At 60.5% G+C, this 16,988-nt stretch overlaps 1 protein-coding gene across 2 annotated transcripts in view; it reads right to left on the reverse strand.

Annotated features, from left to right (window-relative positions):
- CDH4 (cadherin 4) overlaps positions 1 to 16,988 on the reverse strand; it is a 281,734-nt gene that overhangs the window by 36,063 nt on the left and 228,683 nt on the right. For both annotated transcript variants that reach the window (XM_036245369.1, XM_036245370.1), the window contains exons 5-6: positions 772 to 927; positions 230 to 374 (exon numbers count right to left, since the gene is read on the reverse strand). In XM_036245369.1, coding sequence (XP_036101262.1) covers positions 230 to 374; positions 772 to 927 — 301 coding nt within the window. The remainder of the gene's footprint in view (positions 1 to 229; positions 375 to 771; positions 928 to 16,988) is intronic.

The raw sequence follows: 16,988 nt of genomic DNA on the forward strand, positions 1-16,988 counted from the left end.
CAATGGTTCCAGGTACTCAGTTCGGCTCATCTTTTGTCCGTGTCCTTGTCTGGACCGTGACGGTCCTGCCCCCAGGGCAGCATCTGTGTGCAGTGGGTGCTGGGTAAACACCCGCTAAATAAGCCGGCCACCGGGTAGGTCCCACGGGCCGGCTCGGCGGTGGGGTGAGGGGCCCTTCCAGAGTACAGCTGTATTCTCCGCCCGCCTGCCCTGGGTCGCCCGGGCTCACCTGGCTTGGAGCCCTCGTCCACGGAGCCATTGTAGACCTGGTTGAGGAACTCGGGCCGGTTGTCGTTCATGTCGATGACGTAAATGTACAGGTCGATGGGGTTCTCCACCTTGTTGCCGTTCATGTCCACGGCGTGGGCTCGGAGCTGGGGAGCAACACAGGTGGGTCAGGGCCGGCGCCATCTCTGGGGGACACTCCTGACTGGCAGCCCCGGAGTGCGGCGACAGCAAGTTCCCCGGGAACTGAGACACTGGGCAGGGGGACATAACAGCTTTGGACCCCAGGGCCAGGCTGGGGGGTCTGGGGACACGCCAGAGAGACAGCAGGAGGCGGGAAGGTGCGGGGTGCACCCCAGAGCTGCAGCCCACGGGCTCCAGAGTGAGCGGTCACCGTGGGACGCCCCAGCCAGCCCGAGCCCCTGGGCCACTGCCTGGACCGGGACCGCCTGCTCTCTGGCACACCCTCACCTGGGAAGGAGGCACAGGTGCATGTTCTCGCGCTGGGAGTCCCCTGTGCAGCGCGGACCTGGGAGGGGTACTCACGTGGTAGGAGGCCCGCTCCTCCCGGTCCATGGGCCGCGTGACGTACATGCGGCCCGACATGGAGTCGATGCTGAAGACCTCCATGGGGGGCTGGTCGGCGCCCACGCCCGTGATGCTGTAGCGGATGGGGATGTCGTTGTCCTTGTCGGACCGGATCTGGGGGAGGGGAGAGCAAAACCGGCTGCAGCGGAGCGGGGCCACGCCTCCCTGCCACGCCCGTCCCCTTTCCCACCCCCGGGCCTCGCAGGTGCTCCATGCACACTGTGACACCTGAGGGGCAGCCCGTGCTCGGCGACTCCTGAGCGCCCCCTGGTGTCAGGCAAGGACAGGGCACCTATTCCAAGTGAACGCTCTGTCCGGAGCGAGGGGCAAGCGGCAGGGACAGGACTCCCCTGGGAGACTGAAGTGATGGTGCACAGGGGCCAAGGCCAGGCCGCAGATGCTCCTGACGTCTGCCATCAAACCTTGGGGAAGACAATGATGAGCAGACAGCAGCTCTACGGAATTGTTTTTAAATTGATTTTAGAGAGAGGAAGAGAGAGGATGAGAAAGATAGAAACATCGATGAGAGAGAAACATCCACTGGCCACCTCCTGCACGCCCCCGGGGATCGAACCTGAACCCTGGGCATGTGCCCTGACCGGGAATCGAACCAGTGACCTCTGGGTGCAAGGGATGATGCCCAACCAACTGAACTGCACTGTTGGGGGGCTGTATTCTAAGTCAAACCCCCCTATACATGGCCTTGAGATTTGATGAAGCCCTCCCGCCCTTGGTGTGTGCGCCAGCCACCGACCAGACATATTCATTGCCGGGCATTCACTGGGAACATGCCTTTAAGAAACACAACTTTATATCAAAGCCCAGGGCACCATGATAGACCACAACAAAAACCTCAGAAAATTCCACTGAGCAGAATCGAGAGAGCAAACAGGAGACACCCGTCTTCGGGAATTCCCCCGAGAAGCGCTCCGGGCTCAGGGGGCGCCCAGAAGTCTCCTGAGTTTTCCAGAGCGGAGAGCTGCAGAGGGGCCACCCGCCTGGGTTCACGTGTCCCGACCCGATGCCGAGAACACAGAGCAAGACACAAGCAGATGTGGGCGCGGTGGGCACGGCTGGGGCGCAGCCAGTGAGCCTGACAGCCCACTGCCAGACCTCGTCGCCCCGAGGGGACAGGTACCGCATCCAACCCGAGTCCTCGTGTCCTGTGGAGGCTCCAGCAAGGCAGCTCCGAAGGGCCCTGTGTGGCCATCACTGTCCCTGCTGCACTTGTGCCAACAACTGGAGCCCCCCACGAAGGGCCTAAGTTGGGGGCAAGGGTGCCGCTCGTCTCACAGCGGCCGGCCCATCGACAGATGGGAAAGAGAAAGCATGAGCCAAGCTCTAATTACACGGGTGTCGTGTGCTCAGTGCGCGCCTGGGGCTGCGTGGGTGCTGGTGGCAGCCTCCGGAGAGGAAGCACACACACGTTCATGTATAAACATGTATACACACTCACTCACATACACACGCTCATGTGTACAAACATATATACACACATGCTCATATATACAAACACACACATGCTCATGTATACAAACATGTACACACATTCATGCATGCACACATATACACACACTCACGTATACAAACATATACATGCACACTCACTTTTACAAACATATACACACATGCTCACACATATACATATGTACACATACTCATGTATATAAACATATACCCACATGTTCATGTATATAAATATACGTACACACATGCTCACACGTACATATACACACTCATGCATATAAACATATACACACATGTTCACATATACAAACATATACACATGCTCACGTATGCAAATATATACACACACTCACATATCCAAACATATACACACATTCATGTACACACTCATGTGTACACACACACACACTCACACAGTCTGCAAGGAGCATCTTTGCTCTGGGTTCTGAGTGTCTTTGCTCTGACTGCCTCACTCTCTGTAGTCGGGGGCGGGGGGGCTCTCCCTGGCTCTGCCCAGAGCAGCGTACATCAATCCAGGCTTCAGGCCTGGGTCTGGAGGCAGATGCCCCCCTGCGCTGTCCCCTTGAACCCTAGAACTTTGCTTTGCCTAAATCAGCACAGCCATCCCCGCCTCCTCCTGCTGGGGGTGACACGCTGGGTCCGGCCTGCCGCCTGCAGCCGGCTGTCTCACTAATAGCGCTGGGCGTCCCAGGACAAGGCTCCGACCTTCCCTTCATCACACGTCTGTCTGCTGCCCACCGGGTAACGACCTTCAGATCAAGCAGCCTGGGCCCGGCAGCCGGGCGCGGACTCGGAGGCCTTCCTGGGGACCTGGCTCTGTTCCCAGGTGTCAGTGCACAGCACGGTGGCCCTCCGCGGCTGAGAGCCGTCTTCGCCACCCGCGGAGAGTTAGCCTGGAGATCTGGTCACCAGGGAGACGAGGCAACAGGCACAAATGGAGACCAGGGAGGGGAAAGTGTCTTCTCAGCCTCGGCCTGGGGCTGCCCCTCCGTGCGTGCAGACGGCCTCACAGAGGACAAATGGCTGGGGACGGAAGGAGCCGGGTGACTAACGTGAAATAGTCCAGGCTCGCTGCTTGTGCGGGAACAGTTCAGCCTTCCAGGAGTGCGGAAGGTTCCGGAAGGCTCTGGAAGGCTCCGGAAGGCTCCGGAAGGCTGGTGAGCTCGAAGGCTCCCTCTGACTGCGGGTTATGAGCAGGGCTCGGGGAGCGCACAGTAGGCCCTCGAACGACACTGGCCGACTTGAACGGGAAGGAGGGAGGCGAGTGAGTGGGGACGGCGTCTGGAGTCGCAGGGCAGCGTGGTCCCCTGCACCCCGCTGCTTCCCCCTCCTCCGGGCCAACTGCCCATCCTTCACGGGGAAATTTAATTATAAAGCTGCTGAAGAGAACCCACCATGTACTTAAGAGGTTTCATTTTTTGCAGAGAAATCTCATTACATTTCGTCCACTGGCTGCATTTGCTTAATTCTCCAGGTGCCATTCAGCGGCGCCTCCGCAGGTGCGCCGTGTCCGGCCGCGTTCGGAAGAAGTACCGTTCGGATGACTTGCCGGGTCAGGGGAGAGCAGTGTTCCCCTTGACTTGTGTCTGAAGATGAGGGAACCCTTGCGGCAGCTGCCCCCGGGCCGTGAACAGACAGGCGTTTCCATGGCCCGGCTCGCTTTATGACGCCACAGAGAATCATCTCTCCCGCCTTTGTTATTGAAGGACGTAACAGATGGTGAAAGGTTAGTCTAAAGTGATGTCTCCATTAAAATAACTTACGGTGCCGGCGACCGCGGTCCCCAGGGGCTGTCTGCGCGCAAGGCCGGCCCTGTTACTCAGGACGGGCAGATGAACTGAAGGGTTCTGGCAGGGTCCCCCCAAGGAGCATTTGCCTAATTTCAAATGAACTTGAAACCGGAGGAAAGTCACCGTGTGTGGTTCTGAATTGCGAACACCTCAGACGCGTCCTGAAGACAGGACGCGCGGGGAGGCCGCCGTGCCCGGGCTCAGCCCGCCGGAGGAGATCCTCGGCTGCAGGCGGTGCCCCCACCCAGCTCCCCTGGGGCATCTCAGCAGCGCCCCACTTGTCCACCCTGCATGCGGGGTGCTGCCCGAGCTGGAGACAGCCCTGCCCTCCTTTGGTCTGTGGACCAGCAGAAGTAGAGGCATCTACAAGCTGCTGGCCTCTCGTAATTGTGAAGCGTGACAGAGACTGTGGGGCAGGAACAGGGCCAGTGAGAGGCCCCGGTGGGCGTGCTCAGGGGCAGGGGTCGTGGAGAAAGTCAGGTCCCAGTGGATTGTTTGGTCCTGTCCACTGCGGTGCACGGTTCCTGGACACTCCCCCCCCAACACATATGCAAACATACACAAATCCGCTTGTGCGTGCACACACACACGTACACAGACCGTGTACACACGCACACGACAGGCTCTCTGTCACCAGGCCTCCTAGCAGGTAACCAGGTTTGCACCCGAGGGGCTCGGCCCACCGATAACACGGCCCCCGACTCCCGGCAGCATGGGGAAGACGCCTCCCCAGTCCGGTGTCTCTTCCACAAGATGTGGTTCTGCCGTGAAGTGTTTCAGCTTCTTCCTCGCACAACCTTGACCCGAGACTCCCCAGAAGACGGCCTGCAAACACTTATCTCTGTGCGGTGCTGGGCGTCTGAGCTGCCTGACACTGTTCCCACGTCCCAGGGAGCACACAGCTGAGTCAGGTCGGCAGACACGTCTCCCCGCCCCCCCATCCCTGGACCAAGCCAGGATGTGGGCGGCAGGTTCGCACGTGGCCGTGGCTGTGGCTAACCAGCCAAAAGAGGGAATGTCCTTTAAAGAATGACTCAGCGATCGCAGAGGTGGAGACTAGTTCGCCGAGTCGCTCCTGCACTTTGCCGGGTCCTCAGCCCCGCGACAGCCTGGTTTTCCTGCGGCGTACGTGTCCGCTCCCTGGCCTGCTCACACAACAGCCCGCCGTCTGCCTGCCCTTGATTTTGAGCACCAAGGACGCCCTGCACCCGTTTCTGGGCCCTGGGAACAGGAACAGCAGTCTTGTCCCCGACGATGGCACGGCCAGGCCTGGAACCACGCAGGCAGTCGGTGTGCAACAATTATTGGATGAGCCCTGGCCGGTGTGACTCAGCGGTTAGAGCCTCGGCCCGCGGACAAAAGAGTCGCAGGTTCGATTCCGGTCAAGGGCACGTACCTCAGTTGCAGTTCATCCCCGGCCCTGGCCGGGTCGTGCGGGAGGCAGCCAGTCGATGTGGCTCTATCACATTGATGTTTCTCTCTGTCTCTCTCTCTCTGTCCCTCTCTCTCTGTCCCTCCCATGACAGACAGAAAAATATCTTCAGGTGAGGAATTAAAAAAAAAAGAAAAGTCCCAGCATGTCAGCCCTCACTGACCATCTCGTCCAACCCATTCTGCTGACAGGGAGACTGAGGCCCCGTGAGGTGAAGGGGTTGGGCAAGTTGGACCAGTAGCTGGGGGCCAGGTCCTCCCTTGGTCGTGCGGCCTTCCCAAGAAGCCTCTGAAAGCAGAGAGGGAAGCTGAGCATGGCCTGGATGGGGACACAGGCCCCGGCCAGAGTTCCCAGCCCTGGCGGTGGCTGTCACTGCAGCCTGCTCTGTGCATAGGACAGGGTGTGCGGGACGGAGCCCCACAGTCTAAAACACCCCCGTGGCTCCAAGGCCCAGGACGAGAACTGCACTTGAGTTGCTGTGATCATGGAATCGTCAGCGAGTCCTGCGTGTCTCTTTCCGTCGCCGTGCAGTTTAATTGAAAAGCCCCTTGTCACAGCCCTGGCTGAGCCGCAACCTTCAGCCACGGGAAAACCGTTCTCACCAAACTAATGGGGCCGAGGTGGGGTGCCGGGCGACAGAGGACTCTCGAGATCTTATCCCCAGCTCCTCCCAAGGATCCCCGGATCCTTGAACGTCGTGTGGAGGGGCCTGAAGATGTTTGGGTTTCTGGCGTTTTACGAAACCCTTCCGGTGACTGATGAAGTTCAGCCTTCGATTACCTTCAGCTGGTTCCCGTGATGAGCGGGGAACCCGGGGGCGTGCTAGGAAGAGGCACACCACAGTGTCACGGCAACACTGGCACGTGTCACCATTCACAAGGGCTCTGCGTCTCATACATCATGAAAAAACCCTCAGAGTCATGTGAATACTAATGAAGCCACGCGTGTGTTCTCACAAAGTCTGCCGGGTGGGGAAGAGCGGATTAGATGCTTCTCAGAAACGCCCCTCAGGTTGGACCAGATGAACGGTGTGGGATACAGAAGAGGTCACTGCGGACGGTGGGAATGGCCCCGGTGGTCACAGAGGCTTAATTTCCTCCCGGGGATCACTGTTCCGAATCATGAGAGGTTTGGGGAGATAGTCAGGTAAGATGCCCCACCCTCCGTAGCCAACAGGCAGGCCCGTGAGCCACGCTGGACAATGACCTTCTTTCTTTCAAACGTGTGTCGAGTCAAGAATGACTCGGGGAAGGTCAGGCCAGCCCTGCCGTGCACTGTCCTCTCCCTGCCGAGACCCGGAGCCCTGGGGACACCGGCTGGCCGGCCTCCCCTTCCAGACCGTGAGCAGCCCGGGGTGCTCCTGGCAGGGCCCCTTCTGCTTCGGGAGCTGGTCTTGTTTCCTGCCCCAGTGAGCCGCACCTCTGCCTGACCAGGTGTAGTGCGGGGAGCCCTGAACGTGGCCTGCGCAGGTGAGAGCTACCAGACCAACGCCACCCCAGGGAGTCACCCAGATCTCTCGATCCTGGTATTGGGGTGGGGTTTCCTACCAGCAGAACCCGAACGGAGATCCTTGTGGGAGTGGTTGGTTGGGCAGAGCCCCAGGAAAGGGGGAAGGAGGGAAGAGAGAGTGTCTCAGCCTGGTCGCTCCAGCCTCATCCCCGCGCAGGGGGGCACCAGGCGTGTGAAATGCACCAGAGAGAGGCAATCCGGGGGCTGAGGACCCAGGGTGCTCCGGGCACCTCCCACTGTGGCGTGGTCACCCTGTACAGGGGCGCCCAGATGTGAGTCCTCCGCTGGACTGGAGCAGCAGGGGGTGGGGGGCTGGCTCACGGGTGGGGCGCACCGACAGTGTGGGTGACCCCTGCACAGCCGTGTGTGAGCCCATTCACTGCCTGCTTTTTCTTGCTTATTTTTTAGTTGACTGCCTTCTCTCTGTCCCCATGCGGGACGGTGCGCTCAGGAGACGGGGTCACCGGTGGCTCCCCCAGCACCCACCCAGCAGCTGGAGCGGGGACAGGTCACTGAGGACTGGGTGAGGTGGAGCAGACAGTCTGGCAGGTCCGCGGCTTCTGAGGAGCCACCTGGACCTGACGGCTAACAAGGCTGTCGGGGCACAGGCGCCGCCGCAGACTCGGGCTGGGAGCCCCCCTGTCTGCCAGGGAGCCGAGACATGACACCGAGCCCCGGAAAAAGGGGCTACTCACTGTCTCAGCTTTGGCAGGAGTAGAAAGGACGCAAGACAGGACAAGACAGCTCGTGGGCTGAGTGTTCACCCTCGGATTTGTCACCTGGCCCTGCCTGATGTCTGGTCCCCAAATGGAGAGCCGGGTCTTGTCAGAGCGCGGCTTCATTAATATTTAACGCAGGCTCCCTCACGGTCTCTGGGAGGCCCACCCACACAGTCTCCAGTCCTTGGGGAGCACAGGGCAGGGTAGGGGACAGGGGGCTGCAGCAGCCAGACTTCGACTGAGGTGGGGGGAGAGGCCAGGTGGGACCCAAGGGGATGGTCCCAGCTGAGGATGGGGAGCAGCGCCCAGACCCTGAAAAAGAGCGGTGGGGTGGGGGTGGATGGGGACCAAGGGCATTGGGGGGACGGTGAGGAGGGATGAGGCTGGACACCAGCCCTGGTGTCTCCACTGGCCCCCCCTCTGCTCCTGTTTGGAAATGACTGCCCACCTGCTGCTCTGTATGGACCAGTGGGGAGGACCCTTCAATAGGCTCCAGGAGCTCCTCTCCTGGCACTGTGATTGGCTGAGGGAGGGGCACGTCACCCGAGCTGGGCCAATGGTAGTGATTCTGTTCAGAACAAAAGTCTACTTTCCCTGGTCCCCAGTTCCACCTGGGGGAAGGTCTCCACAGGACACCGACAGGGCGCTCGCCTCCTCTCCAGCTCTCCACCATGACCGGTCGCCACCTTATTCCAGTGTCCTCGTGTGAAACATGATTCTTGTGCCAACCTTGCGGGGTTGTTGTCAATAGGCTATGCGAGATGGTGGTTGATGCTCTGCACGACATCTGACTGGTATTCAGCACTGAGGGCTGAGGGCTGTGCTGAGTCAGCACTGAGGACTATGCTTAGTCAGCACCGAGGACTGAGGGATGTGCTGAGTCAGCACTGAGGACTATGCTTAGTCAGCACTGAGGGTGAGGGCTGTGCTGAGTCAGCACCGAGGGCTGAGGGCTGTACTGAGTCAGCACTGAGGACTATGCTTAGTCAGCACCGAGGGCTGAGGGCTGTGCTGAGTCAGCACCGAGGACTGAGGGCTGTGCTTAGCCAGCACCGAGGACTGAGGGCTGTGCTTAGTCAGCACTGAGGGCTGTGCTTAGTCAATACCGAGGGCTGAGGGCTGTGCTTAGTCAGCACTGAGGGCTGTATTGAGTCAGCACCGAGGGCTGAGAGCTGTGCTGAGTCAGCACCGAGGGCTGAGGGCTGTGCTTAGTCAGCACCGAGGACTGAGGGCTGTGCTTAGTCAGCACTGAGGGCTGAGGGCTGTGCTAGTCAGCACCGAGGGCTGAGGGCTGTGCTGAGTCAGCGCTGAGGGCTGTGCTGAGTCAGCACGGAGGGCTGAGGGCTGTGCTTAGTCAGCACTGAGGACTGTGCTGAGTCAGCACCGAGGGCTGAGGGCTGTGCTGAGTCAGCACCGAGGACTGAGGGCTGTGCTTAGTCAGCACTGAGGGCTGTGCTTAGTCAATACCGAGGGCTGAGGGCTGTGCTTAGTCAGCACTGAGGGCTGTATTGAGTCAGCACCGAGGGCTGAGAGCTGTGCTGAGTCAGCACCGAGGGCTGAGGGCTGTGCTTAGTCAGCACCGAGGACTGAGGGCTGTGCTTAGTCAGCACTGAGGGCTGTGCTGAGTCAGCACCGAGGGCTGAGGGCTGTGCTGAGTCAGCACTGAGGACTGAGGGCTGTGCTTAGTCAGCACTGAGGGCTGTGCTTAGTCAATACCGAGGGCTGAGGGCTGTGCTTAGTCAGCACTGAGGGCTGTATTGAGTCAGCACCGAGGGCTGAGAGCTGTGCTGAGTCAGCACCGAGGGCTGAGGGCTGTGCTTAGTCAGCACCGAGGACTGAGGGCTGTGCTTAGTCAGCACTGAGGGCTGAGGGCTGTGCTAGTCAGCACCGAGGGCTGAGGGCTGTGCTGAGTCAGCACTGAGGGCTGAGGGCTGTGCTTAGTCAGCACCGAGGACTGAGGGCTGTGCTTAGTCAGCACTGAGGGCTGTGCTGAGTCAGCACCGAGGGCTGAGGGCTGTGCTGAGTCAGCACCGAGGCTGAGGATGGCCTTTTCAGTAGATGGGAGCTGAGTGCTGTGGGCTGAGGGCTGAGCCCTGACCGAGTCAGCAGTGGCTGAGTCCTGAGCTCTGTTGGTAAGCCAGGGTTGAGTTATGGGGACGCAGAAGCAGAGGTGGTAATGATGGTGGATGCCCCGATCTGGTGCACAGCACCAGCAGTATTGGAGGCCGTGACACACACAGACTCATTCACTTCCACCACAGCTGTCAGCAGTGCCATGAAGACACGGCCCCCTGCTACAGACAAGGAGACGGAGAGGTTAAGTCCCTCGCTGAAGATCACCGAGCGCATACGCCCCCGAGCTGGGTGCAGACCCCGAGGTCTTCCACAGAGCCCCGGCTCTGATGCGTGTGCTCTCGGGAGAGGAGATGCCTGGCTGGCGACAGCTCCGTCCGCTGCCCTGGCTGCAGACTGGCCAGGCCCGCGTGGCGGCAGACGCCACCCACTCCACCTGCGAGACTGAATGAGGTCAAGGTGGACAGGGTGCCAGCCAGTTCCTGCCACTCCTGCCCAGGCCTGGAGGCGGAGGACCCGTGCCCTGTCTCAGTGACTGTCTGGAAACCACCAGCAACACCTCCTCCAGCCCCTGTAGGGATGACAAGTGCCCGAGGGGCGGGACACTTGGAATGGGTGGGCACCGTGTGCCAGCGACACCTGCTCCTATTGCCCGTGGGACTCCAGCTGCCGCTGGGGCTCAGTGAGAATTCTGCGCAGCTCCTGCCCTGCTCCAGGAGCTGGAGAGGGCCACACGGGGTGGGCAGCAGGTGGGCTGGGTCCCTAGGGGGGCAGGGAGGGCGCTGCACTGTGAGCCCCGGGGGACGCCTGTGCTGTTAGCACATCCAGGTTCGACGGCAGAGACCACTCGCTACGTGGTGCAGGTGAAGGAGAAACGTGACAAGCTGACATTAATGAAAGACCTGGCCGGCTGGTGGCCACCACGCTCGTCTGACGAGCTCCCCCCGCCGGGGCCATTAGGCCTGGCTGCAGGCACAGTGACTCACTCAGTCCAGAAAGGGGGTTAGCCTCCTCGGATCCAGGGATTTGGGCCGAGGCCTTGGAAACAGACACCTGGGACTCTCCTCCCATGATGTTATTGTCCACTAAGAACTGTCCACCTTTGAAAGAAATGGCTGCTACTTGGAATTCAGCCCGAATGGAGGCTGGGTCCCCACCGTCACCGTGAGGAGTCTGTCACTGTGATTTACCCTTTCAATTGAAATCATACTTTCTGTTTATCCTCAGCTGCAGGGGGGCTGGTCTTCCCAGGCCGGGGCACCAGGGCAGGGGGACCCGGACCCAGGAGAGGAGCATGGCAGACAGGGTGGCAGCGTGCGGGAGGCTGTGCGGGACCCGGGGAGGGTGACAGCGTGCGGGAGGCTGTGCGGGACCAGGACCCGGGGAGGGTGACAATGTGCGGGAGGCTGTGCGGGACCCGGGGAGGGTGACAGCGTGCGGGGGGCTGTGCGGGACCAGGACCTGGGGAGGGTGACAATGTGCGGGAGGCTGTGCGGGACCAGGACCCGGGGAGGGTGACAATGTGCGGGAGGCTGTGCGGGACCAGGACCCGGGGAGGGTGACAGCGTGCGGGAGGCCGTGCGGGACCAGGACCCGGGGAGGATGACAATGTGCGGGAGGCCGTGCGGGACCAGGACCCGGGGAGGGTGACAATGTGCGGGAGGCTGTGCGGGACCAGGACCCGGGGAGGGTGACAATGTGCGGGAGGCCGTGCGGGACCAGGACCCGGGGAGGGTGACAGCGTGCGGGAGGCCGTGCGGGACCAGGACCCGGGGAGGGTGACAATGTGCGGGAGGCCGTGCGGGACCAGGACCCGGGGAGGGTGACACTGTGCGGGAGGCTGTGAGGGACCAGGACACGGGGAGGGTGACAGCGTGCGGGAGGCTGTGCGGGACCCGGACCCGGGGAGGGTGACAGCGTGTGGGGGGCTGTGCGGGACCCGAGGAGGGTGACAGCGTGCGGGGGGCTGTGCGGGACCCGAGGAGGGTGACAGCGTGCGGGAGGCTGTGCGGGACCCGGACCCGGGGAGGGTGACAGCGTGTGGGGGCTGTGCGGGACCTGGACACAGGAGGGTGACAGCGTGCGGGGGGCTGTGTGGCTGCTTCACTCCTGGAACCATCTGACAAGAAGTCAGGCAGACCCTGGCTTCTGAGCCGGGGCGCGTCTCAAGGGGACAGCAGGGTCCCCCGACTGGGTGCTTGGCTTCTGCCCCAAGGAGGGCAGAGATGTGATGCTCTGGCAGACCTTGGGTTGAGGGGTCTTGGGGCCCAGTTGTCTTTGAGCCTGGACTCCGCGCCAGGAACCAACGTGGGCTCTGGGGTCTCCATCCGGCCGCTGTGCGGGGTGTCGGGGCGACCACGTGAGGTGGGTGGGAGCAGCGCTGTGGCTTTGGAAGGGGGCTGAGCCAGATGAAGCTGGCAGAGGGCACTTGGCTCTGACGGGCTCCCTGTCTCCCTGCTGCAGAGGTGGACGCCCCTGGTCCCGTGAAGAGGGGCCTCCCACAGGCTCTGTTTGTGCCACTGTTTTCCTAAGAATCTGGGTTTTTGGCTCCTCTTGAAAGATTGGGACTCTGGGCACGGTGGGCCATGGCGATACCCAGTAGGACTGAGAAGCACCCTCTTTACGGGGCACCTGCTCTCGTGTCCACCGCAGGCCCCACCACGCCCTCTTGTCTCGCCCCCCGCCTGGCCCCAGGCACGGCCTCGGCCCCTACAGTGCACCGACTCGGGCTCGGATCTTCCGGCTGAATCGCGACGGCTGGCGGTGACGTGAGGGAAGCTGGTCCCGCAACGTCCTTGTGCCAGCCTGGGAGGGCTTAGAACTGTCACCGTTTCCACAGGGCCACAAACCTGCCACCGCCTCAGCGGTGCTCTCTCGGTGGCACTTGACTCCGGCTCCACACTCAAGGCAAAGTTTGGAGACACTGCAGGCATCACCTGGAATCTCCGCTGTGCGTCACCCCAGGTGCTGCCAAAGGCGAGGCACAGTCAGGGTGGCACAGCTTTGCAGTGAGGTAGCCCCGAGCGCCCCGGGCAGGCCGCTGCAGCCAGGGTCCCGGGGCCTGCGGCCTGACCTCCACCTGTAAGGGTTATTTATTTATTTTTTTATCCTCACCCGAGGACATTTTTCCATTTTTTGTACAGATAGAGTGGGAGGGAGAGAGAGGAAGAGAGAGAGAGAGAGAGAGACATCGATGTGAAGGGACACATCGAGTGGCTGCCACCCGCACGACCAACCAGGGCCGGGGACAAACTGCAGCCGAAGTACATGCCCTTAGCGGGAACCGAACCCGGGTCTCTCTGGACCGCAGGCGGACGCTCTAACTGCAGAGCCAAACTGGCCAGGGCATGTAAGGGTTATTTTTAACTTGCCTGGGCCACAGGGTGCCTGGGTATTTGGTCAAACAGTCATTGGGTGTTTGGGACGAGATTGTCATTTGAAGCAGATTGCTCTCCTTAAAGTGGTGGGCCTCGCCTAATCAGATGAAGCCTGAATGGAACGAAAAGTCAGGCCTCCCCGAGCGTGGGAGGTTCTCCAGCACACAGCTTTCGGACTTCATCCACACCATCGCCACCCCTAGTCCCCAGCCAGCCGGCCCACACGGCAGATCTGGGACTTGCCAGCCTCCGTAACCACGTGAGCCAAGTCCTCACAGGAAATCTCTCTACTACACACGCCCTGGGAGTCTGTTTCTCTGGAGAAGCCTGGCTACCACACTGCCTCCCTCCCCACCCGCAAGGGACGGGCAGATCTCACGGTGGAGCCGCCCGCCAGGTGGGCTGCTCGTGATCTTCAACCGCGGTCTCCTGTTGCGTCTGAGGTCTGACCGGGGGCAGGTGGCCCTCATCCATCAGGGAGGGGACCAGGGCCTTTGGTCGGCCATGCTTGTCGGAAGCTGAACTTCCCCACCAAGCCCAGTACCTCCCAGTCACATTCTCAGTGGGGACACGCCCTCTGGTGCCTCCTCAGCGACGTTCCCACCCACGAGCCCTGCCGCGGATGCGAGGGGCACAGAGAAGGGGTCGCGGGCACAGAGGCGACAGCTGGCTGGCTCGCACCTGTGCTGCGCACCCACCTCGGGGACCCTGGGGACTCCAGGCGTGTGAGGCTTCTCTCCCCCTTGACCAGCTCTCACCTCAGCACCACAATAAAAATCCTGATAATCTAAACACGGCGATAACTCTGCTCCATAAAAAGGACTGTCTGCGCCCGTTATGGCTGTCACCAGAGGCTCGACAGTGACACTCACACCGCGAGACGAGATGGTGAGCGTATTAAAATGAATAAATGACAGAGGTTTCTATTACAGGACTGATTTTCCTGGGCATCAAGATGCTTTTTACGCTCTTCCCCAGTAATACACACATAATTCACCCCACGTGCGAGCGCAGGCCTGCGCGTCTGAAGGCAGGCACCGCAAACACGTACATTATTAATGTGAGGATGTCTAAAAATGAACTGCAAAGCTCCACCTTTCTCCCTGAAGAAAGAAATGAAATATTGAGTCATTCCTGAAGCCAAAGGAGCTGGGAAGGGACCTGCCCCAGGGAGCCTCCTAGCTTGTGACTGTGCGTGGGAGGTGGCCGAGCCATAGTCCCACCCTTCTCCTTCCCTGTCTCTCACCACAGAGGCTAAAGTTATGCCAACAGTTGCTGTGCCAGCCTCCCGGGTTGCTTGGGATGGCCTGGGACCAATCTCCGAAGGACGAGACATAAAGGGTAGTCTGTGCGGGATCCTGGATGTTTTAGATTTCCTGACAAGCATGAAAAGATAGTTACTACTATCACCTTTTGAAGTGGACGAAATGGCAGGCGCACTGGCAGCCCTCTAGCCACCACGAGAACACAAAGCCAACGAACAAAGGTGGTGAGTCAGGAAATAAAGGGGTTGAGTCCTTGAGGGCATCACTGAGCCAACAAACCATCACCAGCTCCTTCTTCACTTCTCGTAACATGAATAGAGACAGAGTGCTCAGGCCGCTGTGGGTCCGACACCCTGTTCCTTGCAGGAAAGTCGCCCCGGGGTGCAGAGAGGAGCAGGGTGCTCTTGCCACAAGGCAGAGGGCTCTCAGAGGGGAAGCAGGGCTGCCCAACCACAGGGCCGGCTTCCGAGAGGGACAAAGGTCCCTGTGCTTAGAGGTCCGGCGGTCTCCTCTGAATGGAAGGAGAGGGCTGGATCACACCAACCTGTCTGTGGGAGGTCTGTTGTAGGACTCAAGGCAAATGCCTCGGTGCTGTTGGGCCCAGGTGCTCAGACTTGGGGGGCAGTCCTCTGACACCTGAGATGGTGGAAACTCTGCTCTCTCACACCTGCCTTGGGTGGTGCGGGATCAGGAATTTACAAAAGCACCCAAATCACAAACTCTCCAGCATCTGAAATATGTGTGCATATTCCTTTAACGAGGGCTCATTTCGATGTCACTGCAAAGCAGGGGTGCATCGCCCGCTGCAGGGTGCACCCCCAGGGGGAGCTCCGCCTTGCATCTCTCCAACAGTGAGTTTCTGTGAATTGTTTTGGGAGCCTTAGCGCACGGTGAGCGATCGGCATACACCAGCTCGCCGGTCGGAGGCTGCAGAGCCAGATCGAGGGGCAGTAAGGACGCAGCGCCGCAGGGCAGTTCTCCAGCCTCGCCCCCCGGGGTGGGTCCCGCGCACTCCCCAGCTGGCCCGGGTTCCAATCCTGCTCTCATGTCCCATCTGTGTGACCTCGGACAAGTTACTCGCAGAGTCTGCCTCACTTAGCGTGTCTCCAACATGAGGGTGACGGTGTGAGGACGAGAGGAGAGGGTTCCTGGGCATTCTCAGGGTGCCGTCCTCTCTGTCCAGGAGGTGGGCCTTGACCGGCCCCTTTGGGGACGGGGCAAGCAGGCGGCCCTCAGTCGCACGGCTGGGACAAGGCCACAGGCCCTCTCAGGGCAGCGCTCGCTCCAGGGCTTTGGAAGCAGCAGGTCTGGGTTCCACGCGCTGCCTTCCAGCTGTGAGGCCTCAGGCCAGCGACTCGGCTTCTCCAGGCTCCGTCTCCTCCCTGTGAGGCTCCTGCAGCCGACCCAGGGGGCCGGGGCACAGATGAGGCACAGCGGTTGGTCCCGTAGTGCCCCACAAGAGGGCGCTGTGATCACCCACAGAAGTCCTGCCGGCAGGAGGATCTGTGGGTTCTGAAGGCGCCGGCCCGGCGGGTTGGCGGAACCAGGCAGGGTCCGTGGCAGTGCCGGAGGGACGTGGAGCACTTGCAACCCCCGATCTCGCACATGGATTTGCAGGGGGAGGCGCGGCGAGCTCATCGGGTCCCGCCTCTCCAGCACCCGCCAGTTACGGGACAGCATTATCTGCAGAGCGAGATGACGTGGGATCTCCCGCCGGGCAAGCCCAGCCTAGAAACTGCCCAGGCCGCATGGATGAGCTCGGCCGAGAAGCTGAGGCCCGAGGGTGACAAGGTGTCAGAGCTGGGGAGTTCTCGGGGACGGTGGCCCCGTTCGGTTCTGCCCTGATGGCAGAGACGTGACTACTTCAGAGAGATACTGGATGGCCTTCGAGGTTGCTCCTGGCTGGTCAGCGGACTGAGGAGGGGCCTGGTGGGGACCGAGGTGGGGACACAGTCTCATCTTTACCTTTACGAATGAACCCTGATAAAACCCACCACTGGGTCAACAGAGGGTCCAAACTTGGGCCTGGCAAACATTTTAAAAACAGGTTTTAAAAACATATGTTTTTATTGATATTTTAGAGAGAGAGGAGGGGGAGAAAGAAACATCGACGTGAGAGAGAAACATCGGTCGGCTGCCTCCTGCACGCCCCCTACTGGGGATCGAGCCCCCAACCCGGGCATGTGCCCTGACGGGGAATGGAACCGGGACCTGTCAGTCCCTGGGGCGACGCTCAGTCCCCTGAGCCACTCCGACTGGGCCTAAAAATAGGTTTTGGGTGAAAGCATTGACCTGTGATGTCGCCACAGTGCAGATCCGTGGCGGAAGAGCCGAGAGAAACTGGCCCGTCGCACAGGGAACTTCAGTACGACTCAGGGCCTCCTCCTTAAAAGACGATTCCATTTTTTTTTTCCGTAAAAAGGGTTTTCAGATTTTATTTTCAGATCAGCTTGCTTTTCCTCTTATTTCTTTTTCATTGTGTTAAAAAGCCACCACCTGCCTCACCTCTACGTGTGGCCCAG

This window comes from Molossus molossus, unplaced genomic scaffold (assembly GCF_014108415.1).
Source record: "Molossus molossus isolate mMolMol1 unplaced genomic scaffold, mMolMol1.p scaffold_m16_p_6, whole genome shotgun sequence".
NCBI lineage: Eukaryota > Metazoa > Chordata > Mammalia > Chiroptera > Molossidae > Molossus > Molossus molossus.